This window comes from Sturnira hondurensis, unplaced genomic scaffold (assembly GCF_014824575.4).
Source record: "Sturnira hondurensis isolate 20B ecotype Veracruz unplaced genomic scaffold, ASM1482457v3 Scaffold0006413, whole genome shotgun sequence".
NCBI lineage: Eukaryota > Metazoa > Chordata > Mammalia > Chiroptera > Phyllostomidae > Sturnira > Sturnira hondurensis.
Genome location: NW_028079044.1, coordinates 49,492,336 through 49,515,970, shown reverse-complemented (window position 1 = coordinate 49,515,970; position 23,635 = coordinate 49,492,336). Strand labels below are relative to the sequence as shown.

Below are 23,635 nucleotides of genomic sequence, written 5' to 3'. Positions count from 1 at the left end.
GGTGGCTCCCCCTCATCCGAACCAGAGCTCCGCAGACTTTCGAGACCTGGGAGCCCTGCTGAGGAGCATACTCCTCTTAATGATTCTGCAGTGCCTTTGGTGGTGTGATTTCACAGGTGGGCCTGTTCCTTCTCCTTGTCCAGACTGGGGGCCCCACCAACAGCTGAGCGGGGTATCGAGACCCCAGAACTCGCCCTCCGTGCTGTTGCAGGTGGACCCACGGGTGTAAAGCTCCCCTCACTCCCAGTGCACTCGGGGGCCTCTCCTTGGTCAGGCTCTGTGCAGGGAAACCCGTCAGAGCCATTTCACTATTTCTTTGTGCTTCCTTAGTTTGAATTGCAAAAGTAGTAACACCTTGTTGGAAAAGATTAAAATAATGTAAAATGAGAAGGCATGTCTCCCCTCCCAAGTTCCTCACTGGATGGTCCATACATAACCCTTGGTAAAAATCACTGACCTCAGAGGTACGGGTATTAGTCTGGATTGTCAGTTCTCATCCATTAGTCTGTACATCTGTCCTCAGAGCAGTAGTAAATTTTGAGATAGGAGAGCTGTGTCCTCCAGCTTTGATCTTTTTCCAGATTGTTTTCACTCTTCAGGGTCTCTTATATTTCATATGGTTTTTGGGATCAGTGTGTCTGTTCCTTCAAATAAAGCACTTTGAATTTGATAAAGACCGTGTGAATCTGTACATCAGTTTGGGGACTATTGCTCTCTTAATACTAAGCCTTCCAATTCATGAACATGGCGTGTCTTCTTACTCATTTAGGTCTTTTTTATTTAGCAATGTTTTGTATTTTCCAGTGTTCAAGCCTCATACTTCCTTGGATTTTTTCCTAAGTATTTTATATGTTTTTGATGCTGCTAAGGAAATAAATTTGTTATTTTTATTTTCAGGTTGTTCACTGCTAGTTAGTAAACACAACTGTTATTCATGTATCGGTCATGTATTCTGCCACCTTGCTGAACTTGTTCGTTAGATCTAATAGTTTTTTAGGAGAGTCTTCAGGAATCTACCCTTGTATGATCTTGTCATGTGCAGCTGGAGGTAGTCTTACTTCTTCCTTCCCAACCCAGATGCCTTTCACTTGATTTTCTTGCCTAACTGCCCTGGCTAGAGACTCTGGTACGGTGTTGAATACAAGCGAGAAGAGCAGACATCTTGTTCTGTTCTGATCTTGGGGAGAAAGCGTCCAGCCTTTCACCATTAGGGGTGATGTTATCTGTGGTGCCTATTTAAATATACTTTATCAGGTTAGGGAAGTTCCCTTCTCAGTTGGTTGAGTGTTTTTATCATAAAAGGGTGTTAGACTTTGTCAGACGTCTTTTCTGTCTGTGGAGACACTCATGTGGGATGTTTCCCTTTGTCCTGTTGACACGGGTATTACATGGATGGAATTTCATGCATAGAATCACCCTTGCATTCCTGGGGTAAGTCCTACTTGGTCAGATTGTGTAGTCCCTTTAATATGCTGCTGGGTTTGGTTTGCCAGCATTTTGGTGGAAATATTTGTATTCAGAGACGTTGGCGTATTGTCTTTGATATCTTTGTCTGGTTTTGGGATCAGTTAATAGTGGCCTTGTACAATGAGTTGAGCAGTGTCCCCTCCTCTGTTTTTGGAAGATTTTTGAGTGTTGGTGTTAATTCTTCTTTTATTTTTGAAAGAATTTACCAGTAAAGCCATTCAGTTAGGCTTTTTATTTTTGGTGGGAAGGTTTTTGATTTCTGATTCACTCTTTTTGCTTGTCATAGGATATTCCTATTTTTCTATTTCTTCTTGAACTACCTTCAGGAGTTTGTGTCTTTCCAGGACATCTTCTATTTCATGAAATTTATCTGATTTATTGACATACAATGGTTCACAGTATTGGAATTTTTTGATTTTTGTAAAGTCAATAGTAATATTCCCTCCTTCATTCTTGATTGTAGCAATTGAATCTTAACCTCTTCTTCTTGCTGAGTTGACCTAAAACTGTTAATGTTGTTGACTTTCTCTATATTTCATCTTTTTTCCACTCTAATCTTTATTATTTTTGTTCTTCTGCTTGCTTTGTGTTTAGTTCGCTTCTGTTTTTTTACTTTATTAAGTTGGAAGGGTAGGTTGTTGATTTGAGATCTTTCTTCTTTATTTAACAGAGGCATTTGTGGCTATAAATTGTCCTCCAAGAACTGCTTTCACTGCATCCTGGAAGTTCTGGGATGTTGTGCTTTTGTTTTCTTCATCTCAGTCAATGTGTTTTGCAATTTCCCTTACAACTCTGCTTTGAGCATTTGTTATTAAGGAGAGGAGATTTAGTTTTCATTCTTTTTTGGAGTTTCCAGATTTCTTTCTGTTGTTTTTAATTTTAGTCCATATACTTCATATGATCTCAGTCCTTTTAAATTTTTTGAGGTTTGATTTATTGAGGTTTGATCTAATACATACGTGGTCTGTCCAGGAGAATCTCCGTGTCTGCTTTGGAAGGGTTTGTGTTCTGCGGCTGCTGGGCGGTCTGTTTTCTGTGTGTGTTGGGTGTTGTTGGGCGACACTGTTGCTCAGGCCTTCCAACCCCACTCGGATGCCCAGACTTTACGAATGAGGAATATAGGTCAAACACGCGCAGGCCTGGGGGGCGCTCTGGGTTTGGCTCTGTCCGCCCCCGTGAAGCGACTACTGTAGTAAAGTGAGTCGCGATCGTTTTGCTGGTGAAGAGTCTTGCTTTCAAACTGTGAAAACGCAGCATCTGTGAAGCACAGTGAAGCATGGCACAGTGGGACGAGGCGTGCCCGCACTCACGGTTACCTGGCTAGCGAGCGGGGCGGTGGGGGATAGGATTTGGGTCTGTCTAGCGTCAAAATGTCTTTGCGGTCTTTTGGAACTCTGAGTGTAATCAAATTATTACCATTGAGCTACTTTTAGAAGTTCTTTTCCTTATTAACTCATTTATTTTTTAAATTTTATTTATTTATTTTTAGAGAGAGGGGAAGGGAAGAAGAAAGAGAGAAACATCAATGAGCAAAATATACATCAGTTGGTTGCCTCTCCCATGCTCCAGCTGGGGACCTGGCCTGCAACCCAGGCTTGTACCCTGACTAGGAATCGAACCTGTGACCTTTCAGTTTACAGGCTGGTGCTCCGTCCACTGAGCCATACCAACTGGGGCTAATTTACTTTTGATTTAAATTCTTAAATACGTTTTCTCTTATTTACTTGTATGTACAAAGAGTAGTTGCCTGTGCTGTCTAACTTAAAAAAGTATTTCTTAAGTCTTTAGTAACTCAAACTCTAAATACGAGAAAATTTCTTTAAAAATCTTTTATCAAGAATTCCAATTCTTCTGTTTTTCTTTGTGTAAGTCCATAAAATTTGAGGCTTGTAAAGGCTTAGTTTGTCTCTGATGATTTCTATTCAGGTTTAACCTTCACAATTCATTTTAGGTTGAGAGATACTTGAAATGGTTTAATTAAACTTCTAGCTGAGTGATTGATTTATTATTTTGGTCTCTCTTTGTACCACAAGGTTCCTAAATCCTCTGGTTCATTTTATAGCCTTTAGTCTTCTCGGGCATGTGGGACGTGGTCTGCAGAAGACCCTTCCGTACTCCTTCCCCTTTTCTAATCAAGTCTGGCTGTGCTCCAAGAACGAGTTGTTGAACGGACCAAGCTCATTCTCCCTCTTGTGTATGTGTGTGTGTGTGTGTAAGAGAATGTGTGTGCGCACACTCATTCATCCCGAGGGGGGCTGGGCAGTTGGGCTTGCGGGAGGGGATTTCTGTGGGTCTCCTGGGAGTCTGGTTCAGCTCCTCCAGCTCCTTCCTGCTCTCAGACTTTCGGTAGAAGGACTTCTCTTCTCCTTTTCATTTTGCCTTCCCTCCTGTCCCCTTTCCTTATCACATTTCTTTATTCGGTAACCGGGCACCTGCAGTGTGCCTGGGTGTGGTGCTGGGTGCAGTACTGGGTGCTGGGCCTGGGGCAGGCCCGGGCTCTCCTTCTGTCAGGTCTACTTCCTGGCTGGCAGCCAGGCACCAACGGACTGCAGTGCTTCTCTGAATGAAGTCTGGGCTGGAGGGGGGATGCTTAGTGTGGTCACTGGGTTAAAGGACGTGTCCCAGGGCCGGTGGGCATCCCAGTTTAAATCTCCGCTGCCTCTTCTGGGCACTTAGCCCAGTGTGGTCGTCTTGTGTGCATGTAGGCAGCACAGGGCAGGGGAAGGAGTCTGAGACTCGGGTTTCAGTCCTGGCAGGGCTGAGGCTGGCCCATAGGCCTTTGTGCGGATGACAGAAAGGAGCCCCGTGTCTGGGCTGATGGGTTGGGAACAACCGTGCTTTCCGAGTAGACAAGGGCGAAATGTGCTCAGGGCTGATGTGCCAGCACCAGGGAGCTCAGCTTGGCTCAGGGAGTGTCAGCCCCCACCGCCCTCCGTGGGCCTCCTGCAGGGCCCAGCCTGCACCGCGGCCATGGAAACTGCTGGTGGTGCAGGCAGGTGGCTCTTGTCATCTGTTCACGGAGCATAAGGCACTGGCCCTTTCAAAAGTGGCTCTGAGACAAATAATGCCTTAGTCCCTGCCAGGTGCATGATGTGCTTACTAGCCCTCCCCTTCCTTTGTATCCACCTGTTCAGGGCAGGGGTCAGCTGGTGCTGAGGCAGGTAGCAGGGCAGTACCATCGTCATTTGTCCGCAGCACTTACAGGTTAAAAGGTGCTATTTCTGCACTGTGATTTTGCCTGAGCCAACACAGAGGTGCAATTCACTGACTCTGATGCTAACAGGACTGGGTTCCAGTCACACCTCTGCCATTGATTAGTTCTGTCTTGGGACTAAGAACTCACCTTCTGAAGCCTCATCGCCCCCCTGGGCAGAAAGGGAGTCACACTAAAGCTTCCCTGGGGCTTTGATGAGGACTCTTTCGGGAGTGCTCTGCGCAGGGCTGAGGTGTGTGTGCTTAATAAGTAATGATCGCTGATTGGTGAGGTGTGGTGTGTCCACATCATTGCCGGTGATACGCAGGCAGGCAGCAGGCTGAGGGTGCCCTCGGCCTCCTGCTGCCTCGTGTCCTGGGCCCGGCTGCCGTCTGCGGCACAGAGTGGTTTCTGTGTGGCCCACAGGCCTGGAAGGCGCACACTCCTCCTGTCTTTCTCATCAATAACTCATCATCTCCTTGTTGCTTCCTGGACTGGTTGGAAGTAAACATCACGGAGATGGACTGTCGGGGCCTGACGGTGTGTTTGGGATTTTTCCAAGTTCTCCAGTTGGTTTGACGAGAGATTGAGCTGCAAATGGAGAGATTGGAAGGCTGACCCCGTCCGTGTGTCCGTGGGCTCAGGCGTAATGATGCCGCTGAGTCTGTACTGGCTTCCTTGGTGTGTGAGGTGTTTTAAATGGAGAGACTGGGGCAAAGAGCCCTAATGAACGTGAATGGGGGGACACTGAGGAGTCACATGACCTAACAGTGGACTGGCTGTGTGGGGACCAGTCTCTTAGAGAGAACCCCATGTCAGAACACTGATAATCACATCCATCATAATACACAGTTGTGTTTATCCAGCCTCTCCGAGTCCTGGGCTCAGCATCTTGGTGGATTTCTCCTATTAACAGTGGCTCAGTGACATAGAGGCAGTCTGTGTTTCTCTTTTATGTTGGAAACCGGGGCTCTTGGAGGATTTGAACTCTGGTCAACCTCCCCCTCGGCCAGGATTCTCAGCACCCCACACGCTAGCTTCCTTTCCTGTCTAGAACTCACCTGAGGGCCATGTGACTAAGCAGAAGGGTCTGGGCCGGGAGAAAGGAAACCCGGATCCCAGCTCTGGGAGCGCAGTGGCTACTCCTGGAAAACCGGCCAAGTCCCTCAGCCTCTGGGACCCTCGTTTCTTCTCCTAGAGTGAAAGTTGCATCGGCTACATCCATCTTTAAGGTTTTTATGAAAATAAAATGAGGTAATAGCCAGGGAAGTGCCTTGCAATTTTGATTAATGGGCAAATAAAGGGCTTATGTTATTAGATTTTTAATAATGTTGGGCTATTTTTTTCATAATGCTTATGTTATCTTTGATTGAATAAAAATCTTGGGCTGATTCTTTCTGTCCCTTGCTAGCTTTTGTCCCTGGGTGGACAAGGATGGTTCTCTGTAGGGATGCTGTCCCCACACTGTAGATTTGGGACAGGGTTGAGATGCGCTTTGCTCATCCCTTTCTTCCTACTGGGAACTTGGGCCCTAGGGGATGATTTATTTTCCAAATGCTTCTTTTCCTAATGTTAAAAATGATTAAAGAAAGTAATTTAGGTGATATAAACAACCTTTAATACTTCACAAAGTAGACAGTCTCCATTCTGAGAACCAGAAAGAGAACGCAAGGCGGGAAGCTTTCATAGGATAAAGAATAGGAATAAGAAGAAAGTACAGCCCTGGCCGGCATGGCTCGGTGGTCTGGGCATCGTCCTGCAGAGGGAAAGGTCGCTGGTTCGATTCGCAGTCAGGGCACAGGTCTGGGTTGCGGGTTTGGTCGCCTATTGGGGTGCGTACAAGAGGTAATGGATTGATGTTTCTTACATCGATGTTTCTCTCTCTCCCTCCCTCTGTCCCTTCCTCTCTCTCTCTCTCTAAAGATAAATACAATCTTTAAAAAAAGAAAAAGAAGGAAGTACAGAGGCCAGAGATGGCCCGGCACCTGGGGATGGTGCAGCCTCCCTGAGTTCTCGGGGTCCTGTGTCCAGGGCCCCTGCTGCCATGCTGCTCCTGCCCTGCACCTGCACCACTCCAGGACCATCCTGGGTCCCCCCCGCGGACTTGGGAGCAACAGGGACACGTGGGCGGTGTGGCTGACGCTGTGCTGTGCAGAGTTGCAGCCACGGAGAGAGCAGGGAGGGATCTTGAAGGCACCCGGATCCTGCAGGTGGCCATTCCCCCAAGATGGTGCTAAAACCTGAGACCCTTGCCCCTGATGTTCAGACTTGAAGAGGACGCTGAAGCACGTGTGCCTAGGGGGACAGTTGACTAAGGTGGGACGTCAGCCAGGAGGTGCCAACTCCCTGCTCTGCTCGCTCAGCGTCCCTCTCAAGTCACATCACCTAGGATCCCACCACTCACCCTCACACCAGAGCCCTGGGTTCCCAGACCCCGCTCACCCCTCTTTGTTCCTACCTGCATTCTGGAGACAGATACCCAAAAAACATGCCAATTAAGAAGAAATGGAAGCGGTAGAATGATATGAAACTTGCTCTAAAGCAGCTCTGACCGTGACATTTAAATCATTAGGTCGGTAGGAAACTTGAAAATATTGTTATCTTTAGCCCTATAATTTGTGGCTTTAGATTATCATTATTTTTTTACCCCCAAAATTTCGCCATGATAATTGTGTGTTGAAATAATTTGCACAGCTGGGTAACGGGCCCCCGAGAAGCCTCTGAGGGAAGCCCTGGATGGGCAGGGAGCTGGGGGTCCTTGGGGCCGACGGCCACTTCACAGAGGCAGCACGTGCGCAGGCCCCGCCAGAGGGTCTCTTCAGTCACAGCGTTGCAGACCTGATTGTGCAACTTTGCAGCTGTGTCTGCACAAAACTCGGGGTGTGTTCTTGTGTTATCATTTATTAATGATGTACTGTTTTCCATGCAGACCACTGTGAGCCCACCCTTGCCCCGCCCCACCTCTTAGCATCTAGATGCAAATATATTAGCATTAAAGGTACTGTTTGCAGTTGTCAATGGTCTTAAACTCTTTTTAATAAAATGTGACCCCAGACCCACTCCCAGGTATGGAAGTTACGTGCATGCCTGTGCTGTCGCCCGTGTGACTCCATTGCGCCCTCTGGTTTCCTTGGCAGAGCTGTGCATCACGAAGAGGAAGAGGGGCAGGCCCAAGGGGTCCACGAAGAAGCCCAGCACCGAGGAGGAGCTGTCGGAAAGCATGGCAGGTCCGAGCGCAGCCGGCCCGCCAGCCCCGGAGGAAGGGCGCGGCCCGGCTCCGAGCCGCCTGGAGTGCGCCAAGTGCTCACGGAGGTTCTCCAATGCTCGCCAGCTGAGGAAGCACGTCTGCATCATCGTGCTGGACCTGGGCGGGGACGAGGGCGGCGCAGGTAACGGCTGCCCCGCTGCCCTGCTGGTGGCTTGTGCAGAGCTCCAACTGCGCGGGGCAGCGTTTGAGGGTCCCCTTACTGCTCGGAAGTGGCGTGTTTCGTGCCAACCCCACCTCTCTGGGAAGGTGCTGCTTTTGTGCTGATCGTGGGCTCCGACCGTGTGTCGTCTTTGAATTGAGCGTGTCATCTGGTGGCTGATGCCCACCGAGCCCGAGTCGCAGGGGCGTCTCAGTTGGTGGCGTGGGGTTGCAGAGAGGGTCAGCCTCGGCCCTCACTGAGGGGAGGCAGATACAGAGTTGATCCATGAATGTGGGCAAAGGGGTTATCTTCACACATGCAATCTGGCAGATAAAACATTTCAAACCGTAGGGCCCACAGAGAAAATAATACAGCCTGGTTCAAGTCTGAGAAACCACAGGAATTCGCAGAAATCATAGAGCAAGGCCTTGCGTACGCTTCACCCCAGTGCCCCCAGTGGTCACGTCTGATGTAACTGCAGCATCAACATCAGGACGTCACAGGAGGCGGCGCGTGGGTTTGTGTAGCCGCCACCACTGTAGGGAGACGGGAGTGCCCCGTCTCCGGAGGTCTCCCTGGGGCTCTGGCTCACAGTCACCCCCGACCCCTGGCGAGTGCCCATGACCCCCCAGTGCTGTGGGTTTCCCGTTTCAAGAATCTTAACTGAGTCCCACGGGATGGGACCCCTTAAGATTGGCGTGGAAACCTGCCTTTTCAGACCCAGTCTCATAACTTTAGACTTGAGGAAGCCAGGGGCCCGGAGCCACCCCCACCCTGCGTGGAGCAGGCTGGCCCCTGCTTTGTGGGTGGGGACGGCCTTCATGGGCGTGTGCCTCTCTCAGGCCCTGCTCTGCTTCCTGAGAAACAAAAGTGCCCTCCGTGTGGCGCTGGGGCTCACGTTCCACTCTGTGACTAACATGGCGGCGACGCCAGCGGTGGCAGTGGTCCCAGGCCTTCTAACGAGACCCCCACCTTGCTGCCGTAGGGGATGGCCCCTCGATCCATCCATCTGAGCGACTAAATGGACTTCCCCAGACCCCACATGGGAAGGGAGCCGCTCTGGCCACTGGCGGGGCCTCTCAAACACGCAGGCGTGACCTTCCGCCCAGCAGTCCTGCGGCCCACGTCCACCCCACTGCTCCGCTTTGGTGTGCCAAGCACCATATCACATTTCAGAAAATTCTCACGTAATTGTTCTAATACGTGCTTTCTAAAGAGCAGCTTAGTGACATTTCAAACAATTGACCTTGACTCTTTAGCTTGTTAAAACAATTAGAGGAAAACAAAACAGACTTCTTCTGTGCACTGAACCACAGCAAGTTAAAGTAACACTTTTGATGTGTGTTCAGCATTTGTTTCGTTCTGCATGTGAGTAGTAAAAGAAACCAGGAAAACAGATTTTTATGCCATTATGTGCAACAGCTGGTGTTTTTGAAAAACACTTTGTAGCCTCCAGAAATCACTGTGTCAGGTTTATAAAAGTGACTTCTGAACCTTTCCCAGCATATTATTTCTGGGGTCATTTTATGCAGAGAGTTGTAAAAGGTACTCTTACTCTTGTTAAATCCTTCCTAGAGAAGACAAGGCATTTATGTTCAGATTATATTTCGAGTGTCTTTGCCGTATTTGTGTCCACAGCACAGCTGACTTGAGGCCGGCTGCCCTGATCAGAGCATTCTGAGTGAGTGGTGTTGGGACAGTCGGGAGGGCAGGGCGGCCCGGGCTCCGAATGTCACACTTGTCTTCATGCCAACTGCGTAACGCTCACGTCCTTCCCCTGTGCTGCCCGTATGTTGCACTAGTCAGGCGAACAGAACCCAGAGGTGATCTGGGCCGTGGTCTTGACCCCGCCCTGCCTTCGGTGTGCTCGCAGTATGGAGTCTGCCCTGGACAATAGTGCTCCTTTCCTGGGACACCCCCCTCCACTCTGTCCACCTTGCAAGAGGGGAGGGGAACCCTGGTGGTTTCCCCTTGGCCCAGGGGGGCATCTGTCGTTTCTGCCCATGCAGTTCATTGGTCAGAACTGATTGCGTGGCCCCGTCCGACTTCACCGGGCCAGGAAGTGTGGCCCTGCCACGCGCCCAGGGTGGGGAGCGCTGACAGTGTTTGCTGACTGTCCCTAGACACTGCTGCGTGGCTCCTCTTCACATCCATGGAGTCCTCCACCAGCTGTGTCCTGGGGACATAAGACGTCCTTCTTGTCCAGAGTCTCCTGAGCCCGAGCCGGTGCTGTGGGTTGTGTCTGGGGCGGTGCGCGCTGTGTGATGTGTGCAGTGCTGTGCTCGGCGTCCAGCTCCTTATCAATACCCCTCCCTGCTCCTTTTCGGTGGCCAGCCCTGCCGTTCAGATGTCTCAGCTAGAAACCGCTCCCAAAAAGCAGGGCTTGTGCTAGGGACACTTTTGTTTGAAGGAAGCCTTTCTTGTTCAGCATCCCGGAGGCCCGCCTGGGGCTGCGCTGCTCGGCGACAGCGTGGTGGAAGCCTGCTCCTTGGTGCTGGGAGGCGAGGAGGCGACTCTGTCGAATTTGCTGTCTGAAGTTGCGTGGGCTGCCGCGTGTCCTCAGTGGAGGAACTTGATGGCATATGACAGAGCCTATGACACAATGGGACTGACTCTAGGTAACGGTTCTTCCCAAGACAAGTTGCTGCTGAGCATCGTGACCCCCATTTGGAAAGGAGTGCTGTCCCCCACTGTGGCAGCCCTGATGGCCGACAGGTATGGGACAGATGGCCTTGGTCCGGCAGCCTTTAAAGCCAGAGCGACTGCTGCGCCTGGTGCTGCCAGGCTGTGTGGAGCCACCTCAGCAGGAGGTGAGGAGGTCCCGCTCTGGCAGAGGGGGACAGAGAGGGGAATGAATAGGTATTAGAAGTCAGAGGGCCTATCAGGTGTGAGCGGGCAGGGCCCCGTGTCCAGGGGGCGCATCCTGCAGGGCATCCTGACTGGCACGGTGGGGGCGGGAGGAGCAGGTGGGGCAGGTATTGCAACAGTTCACCCAACAGCCTGCAGCTGTGGGAGCGCAGGCACCTCCGAGGAGAGCTGGGTGGTTCTCTGCAGTGAGTGTGCGGTGAGAAAGGGTCATCGCCTGGAAGGCAAAGTCCTCCTGCCCTTCCCGGGCCGGTTGTCCTGGCTGGTTCACTGGGGACAGCTGCAGGAGCTCGCCTGGCCTTTCCTCAAAGCGAGGGAGATGGGAGGCTGTGGGAAGCCTGAGGGAAGGGGGAGCTGTGGTACTCAGCAGGTCAGATACAAGTATTGTGGGTTAATTTGCTTCTTCAAGTGCCGTGTGAGCATTGAGGGGTGGGTGGTGGGGAGCCCGGAGTGTGGTCCCTTATCAGCCTGCTGTTCTGGCAACCGCGCGGGGCCATACAGTGATACGGCCGACAGCAGTGGGCTCTCCGGGTGCTCCGAGAGTTAATTATTCCTTCTTGGGCAACATGGAGTTAGTACTTTAGAACATTAGTGCGGTGTTAGTGGTAAATGAATGCATGCGAACATTTTTGCCAGTGGATGACTGCCCCTACTGTTAACTCCTCACCTGCCCGTCCCCCGCCAGCCTGTCCTGTTTGAAGACATAACCTGCGAGGGCCCTGCGAAGGGGAAAACCCAGCTGCAGCCCCATCCCCAAGAGTGTGGGGTCGGGAAACAGAGCAGCACCCCTCCCGAGGACTCGTGTAGGATGGGGGCGGGGGCGGTGAGCACAGAGCAGGGGGGCGGTGAGATACAAGGAACTTATTTCAGGTGTTGGTATTGATGAGCTTCATTTTTCTTTGCAAAGTTTCAGAAGCTCATTTGAGTGAAGGGTGTGTTCAGGTGTGCTTGCATGGGTGTGCAGGTGGGTGTGTGCATGTGGGTGTGCACGTTAGGTTATGGGCTGAGAATATGGGGGTAGTTTTGAACCCTCGCTATAGGTCATTATGGATTCCACCAGGGACTGAGCCCCCACAGTGTGGGTGCGAGGCGGGGGTGGTTGCTGGCCATGTGAGGTCAAGGTGGACTGCCCGGCTCAGTGGGCCAGGCAGACAGTGACAGGGACCCTTTGTGTTCACTGTGATGAGCATCTGTGGACTCAGTCTTGGGGGAGCTCATAGAAGGTGCTTCTGAAGCAGCCTGGGGGAGCAGGGTGGTCAGGGGGGGGCTTGGGCGGAGGTCTGAGGGCCCCTGGGCCTCGTATTCTGAAGAAGGGCTGGCAGTGGAGGTGGGGCAGGGAGAAGAGGGGAGGAGGGGAGGACCGCAGTGCTGGCGGAGGGAACAGCGTTTGTTAAGTGCCCCTGTGGCCCATGTGGGGATGGTGGAGGAGGTGGTGCTGTGGCCTGACGAGGTGTCTGAATTCAGCGGTGGCACTAGGGGTCAAAAGCAGGGGACATATTCTGGAGCTGTCAAGGAAGTGGGACTCCCAGGACCAGAGCAGAGGTTGGGGTGGACAGGAAGCTGGAAGGGCTGAGAGGGGCCATCTAGGTTCCGACTTGGATGTTGGGGTGGAGGATGGCCCTGTTGACTTTGAGAACCCGTGGGGGGAAGCAGGTTTGGGGGAAAGAGGGTAAGTTAGTTTTGGTCCCATGTTGAGTTTGGTGGCTGGTGGGTGTCCCTGGGGATGTCATGTGCCTGTGTGTATAGCCCTGGCCTTGGGGCCCCCAGTGGCTCATCAGGGGACTGAATGGAAGCAGAAGAACAGGACAGGGAGGCCTGCAGAGGACCCTCTGCTGGGCATCCCTGGGGGCGGGGGAGGATGGTCAGTGATGGAAGTGATTCAGGGAACGATGGCGAGACAAGCCTGGGCACAGGGTCCACTCATTGGTCCTGGGACCGACCTTTGTGCTGACCTGGGCTGGAGCTGCGACAGTTGCTTTAAATGGGAGGGAATGAAGGTGAGATTGGGGGTGGACAGAAGAGCCAGCCCGGAGGCCCTGGGGAGCCCACAGGATGTGGCAGGAGGCGGGTGGTGCACTCAGGTTGACAACTTGAGAGTTTGGCCAAGGATTGTTGGTGACGGTGTAAGCAAGGCCAGGTCCTGGGGAACATGGGGACAATGGGTAGTGTTGTCACCCTGGGCTGAGAGAAAGAGGGGACTGTGGTCACCAACACTCTGTAGGAGAGCTGGAGGCCTAGGTAGAAGTTGGAGCCAACCTAAGATGGACTGACAGGGACTGCTCTGTTCCTGCCCATCGCCTGCTGGCGACTCCATTGGCCAAAGGAGGACAGTAGGCCCTGCGTGAACCCTGCAGGTCAGCCTCTGGGAGCTGGGTGGAGAGTCATGAAGGGTGGACCTGGAGGGGCAAATGGGACCTTTCTAGACTAAGAGAGACGTTGGATTTTTGCTCATTACTCTTAAAACAGGATGCATGCTTGGCCTCTGCTCCTTATCAGAGCGCCGGCCTGTGTGTGAGCTGCCGGGGACCCTGCAGGGCGACGGCGTCAGCTCTGAGGGGCGTGTGCTCCCGGGAGTGTCTGCTCCCACCCCAGGGTTTGCACTCCACCTCGCCCAGTGTGGCCGCTTTTTAAAACACTTTCTTTTCACAAGGAAATGAAACACACAGAATCGAGTTAATGTGCTAGGGTTGAAGAGCAGCTACGTACAGATGTCAAGAAATTACAAGGCGTGCTTCCTGATGTCAGAAACCCGGCAGACACGCAGGCTGGGGGCTGGCGTGAGATGGCCACTGCTGCGCTTGCCTTTATCTGCACAGACCAGAGGGAACCATGAGGAAGTGGGAACTCCAGCCCCAGACCTCAGAGTGACAGGGCTCAGCCATCATCCCATCCCCCGCCCCCCCTCCCCCGCGCTGGCACCTCACAAAGACCATAAGTTTAGAGAGTTCCCCACAGATTCAGCCCAAAGGCAGCGCCTGGCCTTGAACTCACTTACCCTTGACCCTCCTGAGGCCCTCGGATTAGAAGCATTATTTATTTTTTAAATCACATTTTATTGACTATGCTATTACATTTATCCTGATTTATCCTGCTTTTCCCTTTATCCCCCCCACCCAGCACTCCCCACTCCGTCAGGCAATCCCCCACCGTTGTACGTCCTTTGGCTGCCCCATTCCCCGTACTGCACTTCACATCCCCAGGGCTATTCTGTGACTGCCTGTTTGTACTTTAACCCCTCACCTCTTCACCCCTTCCTCCACATGGCCCTCCCGTCTGGCAACCATCAAAACGCTCTCTGTATCCATGACTCTGTCTCTGTTCTTCTTTGCTTAGTTTGTTTTTTAGATTCAATTGTTGATAGATATGTATTTTTTGACATTTTATTGTTCATAGTTTTGATCTTTTTCTTAAAGAAGTCCCTTTAGCGTTTCATGTAATAATGGTTTGGTGATGATGTGCTGCTTTAGTTTTTTCTTGTCTGGGAAGCTCTTTATTTGTCCTTCCATTCTAAATGATAGCTTTGCTGGGTAGAGCGACCTTGGTTGTAGGTCCCTGTTTTTCATCTCTTTGAATACTTCTTGCCAATCCCTTCTAGCCTGCAAAGTTCCTTTTGAGAAATTGGCTGACAGTCTTGTGGGACCTCCCCTGTAGGTAACTAACTGATTTTTTCTTGCTGCTTTAAAGATTCTCTTCATCTTTAACATTTGGCATTTTAATTACAATGTCTCTTGGAGGGGCCTCTTTGTGTCCATCTTATTTGGGACTCTCTATGCTTCCTGGACTTGTATGTCTATTACCTTCACCAAAGTAGGGAAGTTTTCTTTCATTGTTTTTTCAAACAGATTTCCAATTTCTTGCTCTTTCTCTTCCCCTTTTGGCTCCCCTATGATGCAGTGTCGGACCTCCTGAAGTTGTCCCAGGGGCTGCTTATACTATCCTCATTTGGGGGGGATTTTTTTCTTGTTGTTCTGATTGGTTGTTTTTTGTTCCCTTATGTTTCAAGTCATTGATCTCATTCTTAGCTTCATTCACTTTACTGTTGTTTCCCTGTAAATTGTTCTTTATTTCAATTAGTGTGTCCTTTGTTTCTGACTGGATCTTTTTTATGCTGCTGAAGTCCTCACTGCGTTCCTTGAGTATCCTTATAATCAGTGTTTCGAACTCTGTATCTGATAGACTGCTTATCCCATTTCATTGAGCTCTCTTTCTAGAGTTTTTATCTGTTCTTTCATTTGGGCCACGTTTCTTTGTCTCCTTATTTTGGGAACCTCCCTGTGTTTGTTTCTATGTATTAGGTAGAGCTGCTTCGACTCCGTGTCTTGGTAGTGTGGCCTAATGTAGTAGGTGTCCTGTAGGGTCCAGTGGCACAGCCTCCCCTGTCACCCAAGCTGGATATTTGAGGTGCGCCCTTCATGTGGGCTGAGTACACCCTCCTCTTGTAGTTGACCCTGGTTGCTGTTGGAAGATCAATGGGAGGGATTTACCCAGGCCAGTCAGCTGCAAGGACTGGCTGTGACCCCTGACCACCACCCTCCACCCTCTGTGGAGGATCAGCTGTGCAGGGCAGGGTGGTGGGGCTCCGATGTGGCCTGTGGCTGTGCACTGCCGTGGTCCAGCTGCAGCAGGGTCCAGGGATTCCTGAAAGGTGGGGAAGGCATCCGCAATGGGTAACAGATGACAACACGCCTCAAAGGACAGTGAAGCTCTGTTCCGTTTATTGCAAGTACAAGCAGGTTTTTATATTTTCATTTTTGGTAGTGATTAACATTTGCAGGTGTATAGCATGATCAGGTAAGCAGAAAAAAAAATCAATACAGAGGTAACCAGGAAAAGTACCACAGTTCCCATACATTCGGTTGTATTGGACAAAAGTTGTCTTGACCAGGAGAATTATTAATCAGACAATTTGAAATAGCTCTATGTACACAGTTTGAATGTCTTATTGTTTATTAAAGTTCTCAGAGTTTGTCATGGGGCAAAAGATACGCTAGACTGAGCAGAGGTTAGGAAATTCATTATAAGCCTTTGTGGTGTCTAACTTAGCTATCTATCTCTCTGTCTAAAATGTTTCTTTATGTACTATGGACTCTAACTCCTTGGTAATCGTTTCTTCGTGCTTAGTTTGTAGCAGCTAACCAGCTTCTCCTGTTTCTTTGTCTAATTCTAATTGCTATATATCCCTATTCAAGGTAAAGGAGGGGCTGTTACTCTAATAATTTTTAGACATTCAGGGGCTATTTCATTAGAGGGGATTTTTCCATCCTTTCAGGCAGTTCCGTGGGGAATACTAATGTTTTCCCCTGAACTGTCCCTTCCTCTTGGGTGATTTTCACAGGAATAAGTAAGTACTGTACAATGCCTGTATTCAGTAGCAAGAGTAAAATAATTTAAATAAAACAGCCAATTGTTAACCCATTTTGGATGCCACGTTCTCTTCCGTGGAGACGAGTTCCTTGAATCGAGTCCTCCAGGCCCGGACCGTGTCAGACAACATGGCTGGAAGAGGACGGGGCAGTGCACTGGCCGTGCTGGCCCTGGGCTTTCACGGGTGGTGCAGGCCAAGGTCAGCCCCCGCCTCTGTTTAGCCCGGCGCCACCCTGCCTGAGCTGTAAAGCAATCTGAGAGGGCTGCTACTGGTGCTGGCTTGGAGATTTCCAGGTGAAGCCATGCTGTGAAGCTCACCTTGCTGCTTGCTCATGGTGCCCAGCCTGGAGCTCACTGAGGCCAGCTGTTGCTTGTTTGAGCGGATTTAGGAAGTTGTAAAGCCTGAGCTAAGAGCAGCCATTCATCTGGAAAAGCAGCTTGGGTGGGCCTTTAGGTTGGGAGTGGCAGAGTCTTAGGGGGTCTCAAGGGCCAGCGAAACAGTGCTAGCCAAGTTGCTGGGGTCTCAGATATGGCACCAGCTGGTCAGCTATGTGGGGGGAGGGTTCAAAAGGGACAATAGCCTCTGCTTTGATGCGAGGCACTTCTGTTCCTCCCTTCATGCCCCTGGGGCCCTTCAAACTGCTACCCCGTGCTGGAGCTCAGAGGGAGTGAGCCTGCTTAGGTGAGTCTGTGAGTGGGTTCTTTAAGAGGAACTGCTTGGGGCTTCAGAAATTTTCCCTCCCACTCAGTCCCTGCTGGTTTTTGCAGCCAGAAGTTGTGGGGCCTCATCTTCCTGGCACTGGGACCCTGGGCTGGGGGGCCTGGTGTGGGGCCGGGACTCCTCACTCCTGAGATATCCCTCCTGAATTTTTACCCACCACACATGGGTGTGGGACCAACCCTTTCCACATCCGTGACCCTCCTACCAGTCTGAATGCATGTGGTTTCTCTAATTCTATAGTTGTCAGACTTCCATTCAACTAGATTTCTGATGGTTCTGGGTAATGGTGGTTCTATATTTTAGTTGTAATTTTGATGTGGTTGTGCAAAGAGGTGAGCCATGTCAGCCTATACCTCCATCTTCCCGATTGTTTATGTCAAAGCATTATTTTAAAAAATCCCACAATACATTGTTTCTACCTCTTGACATCATCCTACATTCTGCTGTAGTTATTAATGCTGGTGTGTCACCCAATATAGAGGCCACAAAAAGAGCTCCTGTGACTCAGGCAACTTGTGGACCTTTCAAAATGTTTTTATGACAGCCACCAAACAGTAAAATACAAGGAAACAAAACCCACCACCAGGGACGATGCAAATCAGACATCACAGAAAACCCATCCCTGGCAGTGACTTTGCAGACCACTTGTTCAGCCCCGCCCTTTAGCTCCTCAAGGGACGGGCATGCGCACTGGTCCTTGCCTCTTTCCCTCTGGCCGTGGAGAGTGAGGTGCCGCTCTGGGTGACTCCTGATCTCGTCTGCCATTATTTCCTTTCAGTTTTGTGTCACCGTCTTTAGTGTTGGGACTAATTGTCTCACTCGGGACCTTTTCCAGTCAGTTGACAGAAATCTGTAAAACTGCTTCCACCAGGTCTAAAAGGTGCCGAGCACCCAATGATGGGGTCAGGCACCCGAAGACTTTCACTCATAGCACTTAGAAAGCCAGTGAGGCTCTGGTCAGTCTGCACGAGCCAGGCCTGTCCCTGCCTCCTCTTGAGAGAGACTCACCTCCCTAAAAACCTGTGCCTCTCTATTGACTGTCTGCCTTCAGGCGTTTGTGGGGACGCGGACGCACAGGTCTGGCTGCAGGCAGACCTGAGTCATGGGAAGCTCCGAGTTACCCAGGCCACCCTCCTCAGTCTCTTCCACGTTTCTGGCTTCTGCCTTATCACTGCAGGGCTCCCGCCTCGCCTCTGATAACCCAGCCCTTCGTGAGCCCCCACTGTCCCCTCCCTACGTGCGGTTCTGCAGCCAGCCACCCACTCGGCTCCTCTGATAGAGGGCTGTGTGTGCTTGTCACAGCGTTCTGAGGAAGTGGTTCTTGGACAGTGATTTTAGGTCTGTGGCCGTGATTCTGCGTAAGGGGAGAGCCCTGCCCCTTCTTCCCTCTCTTTGCGTCTTGCTCTGCACTCTGGGACAGCTGTCCATCAAGAGCCCACTCCTTCGTCCTCCTTCACCTGGATGTCCAAATGGCTCCCGCCTCTCAGGCCAGGGCCCAGCCTGGCCATGTGGAGTTGGCTCTTGTCCTGCTGGTGGCCGACACGGCCGTCCTCCATGTGTATGAATGTCTTTTGAACACATTCAGTTCATTCTCCCAGTGGTGGTGCAGATTTAAAGCACAGACTTAATCAAGCCCCCCCTGCCCCCCCCCACCAAACAATGGTTCAGTGGCTCACCATTGCCTTCCAGATTGGCAGGGGAGCGGCGTGTCCCATGGGCCCACAGACATGTTTTGGTTGGCTCCCCTATTATTTTAAAACTCTTTAGAGTTAGCCTCGAAAAAATCGGATTTCGTATGAAAATTTGGATTTCCAGTCTGCCTTTGAATAGCCAAAAGATTTGGTGACTGTGTCCCATGACCTGCCAGCGCAGCCCTGGCTGCTCAGGAGCCGGGACCTGTGCTCTGTCCTGAGCCCACGTCCGTCACCCGTGCTGCTCAGGCCTCATGAGCACTGACACTCATGGAGGTTCCAGGCTTCTCCCGACGTCCCGGTCCTCTGGGACCCAGCTTTCCCTACCCTGGCCTTATTTCCGCCATCCTGCTTCTCCACAAAGGGAGCCGCTCGGGGCACCATTACGCCTCATCTCTGCTACCTTTTATTTCTTCTGGTGGAATGCTGCCATTTTACCACCACCTGCCCTGTGCTGCAAACGCTTGTCTTTGAATTCAATGGAAGGGTTGCCTCCTTGGAAAGCCTTTTCTGGCCTGTTAGCCAGAATCTACCCTCCCTCCCCGCCAATGTCCCAACCCCTTCCCCATGAAGGTGGTGTGCAGGGCCTGTCCCCAGCTGCACCTGCTTGCAAGTTGGCCTCTCCCCGGGGCAAGGGCGGGGTCTGAGACGCATCTTAGGAGGCTGGGTCCTCCGTGCCTGGCGTGTACAAGGCGCCTACTCACCATAGGATGAGGAAGTGATGATTTCTTCTCAGGCTGTAGGTCTTGGTGATCTCTCCCGCCCAGAGTCGTTTGTGAGTGACTGAAGTCTGGTGGGGTTTGTACCAATAAGGTGGGAGGCATCCCAGTGCCTGGACCGTGGCCTGTGGTGGGGGTGCAGGGACTATGTACTGACTCAATGATAGGTGGAAGAACCCAGGATGACCTCTGAAGGGACATGGTGGCCTGCCCCACAGGGGACCCACATGCACGCCATAGGCTCATCCCCTCATCCCTGTCCCTAGACGGGTTCTGGGTGCCCCCCAGCTCTGCCTCTGCTCGGAAAGGGTGTTCTCTCCATCTCAGTGTTTGCTCTTCAGGTAACGAGTCTGACCTGGAGCTGGAGAAGAAGTTTAAGGAAGAAGACCGAGAAAAGGCCCCGAGGAGGCCACGGCCGCAGAGGACGGAGAAGGTCCAGAGGGTCTCCTCTGGGAAGGAGGCCGGGCAGGCATCTGGAGCGAAGAAGCCCATCGTCAGTGTGGTTTTAACTGCCCACGAGGCCATCCCAGGTGACCAGGACAAGTGGGAAGTGACCAGACGGGGACCTTTGGGCAAAGCTGTACCAAAGGCAGCCTGACCACTTGGACCCTGGGGCCCCATTTCATCTCCCGATAATGGGATGATGGCAGGGCTGTGTGTGCCGTGTACAGGAAGAGTAAAGACCCCTCCTGCCGCGGCCACCCACTCTGCAGCCGCCCCTGCCCGTCCCACCCCAGCGGTTGCGCAGGTGCTGCAGCCAAGGACAAGCTTTCCGTCTTCGCTCTCTGGCCCAGCCCCTCCCCGGACGCCCCCTCCCTCACTGAGCTCAGCGGGGCCGCTGCTTCTCCAAAACTGTGCTGAGTGTTCAGTTCCCGCCACCTCACTCCTTTTGTGCACCTTTAGTGGGTTCATCAGATAGTTTACAATATTGGGAATGTCTGTTTCTCTTTCCTTTCACATAAAATAGTGAGTGGATAGAATGTGCTACTTTTTTTTAAAAGTCTCTTCCAGAAAGTATTGCTTTAGACTAAGAGCAGTTTGTTATCATAGGTTCCAAAGTAAAATAATAGGGTTTTTCCTATCCATTTGGGGTGTTAGGTGTGAAATGAAATTTTAAAACTTAAGTTTAGGATTTTAAAAATAGCAAGTGCCTTTTAAGCATCTTTTTTTCAATACTAATGGCAACTCATTATTTAAAATGAAGATGCTGAATAAATGCCTCATAATACTTTAGTGCTGAGAAAGTTGGTAAGTGGAGAATAATCCACATAAAACTTGTGACTGGAAAAACTTTCTGGAAAGTCACTTTACCTTTCCCACCCTACTTCAGAGCAGTGTTATGTAGTTCCCGTGAGTGGAAACCTCAGGGAAGAGGTTCCTGTTTTCAGCCATCTCTAGAGGAAGCTCCTACAATAATTTCTGAAAGTGTGATGGTAGTGTTTTGAGACTTCTGTTCAGTGGGAGTGAAGAGTGGAGTTAATTTCCTTTGCTGTCATGGAAGTGAGAGGTAGACCGGAGCCTTTTCTTTAATGCACCTGATAGACACCTGTGCGTGTGTGCAGTGCACGCTCGTCTGAAGTGTCGCTGCCGTGAAAGGTCTCCGGCTGTTTTACACCATTGAGCTGCACACGGAAGGCGACCTTTGAGTGTGTTCACTCCCAGCCCTTCACTCACTCGCCTTGTGTGGAAGCAGAGGCCACGGCTGGGAAGGGAGCTCACTTGTGGGCTGGACCCCAGGTGGCGCCCACGCTTGTTCGCGGGGAGCTAGCAGCTTCCTCTGCTCTGAGCTGCTTTTCTTTTATTAGCTGTTACTTTTTAATTTTTATACATTTTTATTTTGTTCATTTGCAGTTGTCCCACATTTTTTCCCATTGCTCCCCACTACCCTGCTCACCACCCTGTTTTTTTAAATAAAGATTTTATTTATTTTTAGAGAGAGAAAGGGAGGGAGAAAGAGAGGGAGAGAAATATCTATGTAAGAAACATCAACAGGTTGCCTCTCACACTCCCCCTACTGGGCATCTGGACTGCAACCCAGGCATGTACCCTGACTGGGAATCAAACTGGCAATCTTTCGGTTTGTGGGACAATGCCCAGCCCACTGAGCACATTAGCCAGGACCACTACCCCGTGCTGTCGATGCAAATTTCCATTTATGTAAAGTTCAACTCATGTGGTTTCACACAACACCAGGCAGGTAAACATGTATGTATTTGTCTATATGTTTGTGTACTTTTAATAAATAGATCAAGTGAAAATGGACCGCAGGACCCTTTGATAGGTTATCAGAAAGTGCATCCATTTCCCCCAAGTGCACACGCACATTAAATGTGTGTCCTGAAGGGAAACTGATACCGGGGTGTCATCCGGGTCAGAAATGTGCACCCCAGGCTCTGCTCCCTGCATGGGGCTGCAGCCGGGGCCACCCGTGGTGCCTCTTTAACACGCAGTGCGTTGTGCCCCCTCTCAGGTGCTACCAAGATTGTTCCCGTGGAAGCTGGACCCCCAGAAACAGGAGCCGCAAACCCCGAGGCCGCCTCCGCCGAGCGGGCGCCCCGGAGAGGGTACCAGGAGTACGCGATCCAGCAGACGCCGTATGAGCAGCCCATGAAGTCGAGCAGGTAAAGTGGGTGTTCTACGTGACTCCCGCCAGCCGCTGGCGCCAGTGCTGCCCCAGGGCGAGAGGACAGTGCGTGAGCTGATCAGGGTCTGCTCCGTGAAGGACACTGGTGTCGCCGTTTAACTGGAGAAGCCGCCCCTCCTTCGTGGCCAGTCTGCAGCCCACAGTGGAGGCGGGCGTGTCCCCTCCGCGTGCTCCCTGGGCCTGTCTCAGCTGCGTGCGCGCTGGCTGGGGCGGCAAACTGACGCCTGAGCTCTGCAGACGTTTTTTTTTTTTTTCCAGCTGAGAGGAAAAACAAAGAAACGCCAGGTGCCAGGGGCTCCCTCTGTTTCTGGAGGAGGGGGAATGAGGTTTCCTGGAAGAAGAGTGAGTTTTAGTGCTGCACTGACCTGGGCGGTTCTGGACTCTTCTCCTGGTTCGGCTCCGCAGACTGGACATCTGTTCTGGGTCAGGGACTGAGGATGCGGGTGGGGATGGGACAGACACGGCCGCTGTGGGGACCTGCTTTCCCTCTGCTGTGACCTGACACAGGTGGTTTTGCCTCCGAGCTCCTGCGACACCAGCCAGTCGAGTCGGACTCGGCGTGGTGGAGAGAATGAATGATAAAGCACCGTGCAGTGTCTGGTGCCGCGGTGGTCTTTCTCTATTGGAACGTGGTGTCACGCGGGGGCTTCATTACTTTATAGGCTTGGTCCCCTCTTGTTGCAAATGTGGATGACCAAATTTATTGATGAAGCTATAAAAGTACTCATTCCTTTGGCAAGCCTGTAATGCAATTAAATTTGAGATCATTCGGGTCTCAACTCAGGTTGCTGTGTAGACTTTAGCTACTTATCGTCACACTGTTTCAAGGTTTGTTGGGGAGGGCTTCAGCTAAACGCTAATCCAGTTGCATGTAGGTTAATGCTCAGTATTTAATGAACAGATCTAGGTGGTATTTCTATTGTCATATATTGTACTGGTATTTTGTCATGTTTGTTATGAAAGAGACCTTCTTGGTATGACAGTTGCGCTTTGTAAAACAGGTGCAGACCTTTAGGTTAAGCAGTCTGTCAGCTAGGCCGTCTTAGGTCCTCACGCACATGTGGCTCAGATTTATCATACAGGAACTCTGGGACATCCGGAGAAGCACTGTACAACCATCTGCGACCCTCCCACCCTGAGATAACCTCCGTTAATAGTTCAGTGTTTTCCCTTCCAGCCTTTCTGCAGCCCATATGTTTTATAAAATCGAATTTATGTTTTAGGAGCGATTTTGTATCTTGCTTTTAATATTCGTCTCATTGTACTTTCTTTTTGCTGAAATTATTTACGAACTGTTTCCGGGGACGTGCTGTGATCTTCTCCAGTCTGGGCATGGCAGCCAAGGGGATCTTTGCAAAATGCCTGTTGGATCATCCCCTCTAAGGTCTCCCACTGCTTTTGGGAGAACTTGGCCTCAGGCCTTCTGGGGCTGCCCCCTCTCCCACCCGGCCTGGCCCCCTCCCGTGTGCCCTCTGGTTCTCTGGCTCCAGCCATCTGGGCGCGTCTTACTTCCTTAACCTTATTTGCAGGTGCCTCGCGCTCTTCCTGGTTGCCTCCCCTCCCC

At 51.2% G+C, this 23,635-nt stretch overlaps 1 protein-coding gene across 1 annotated transcript in view; it reads left to right on the top strand.

The window, feature by feature from the left end:
• The window catches only part of ZFAT (zinc finger and AT-hook domain containing), a 128,739-nt gene that overhangs the window by 24,301 nt on the left and 80,803 nt on the right, over positions 1-23,635 (top strand). The window contains exons 3-5 of the mRNA XM_037048593.1: positions 7,798-8,049; positions 19,769-19,957; positions 21,898-22,048. Of these exons, the coding sequence (XP_036904488.1) occupies positions 7,798-8,049; positions 19,769-19,957; positions 21,898-22,048 (592 nt within the window). The remainder of the gene's footprint in view (positions 1-7,797; positions 8,050-19,768; positions 19,958-21,897; positions 22,049-23,635) is intronic.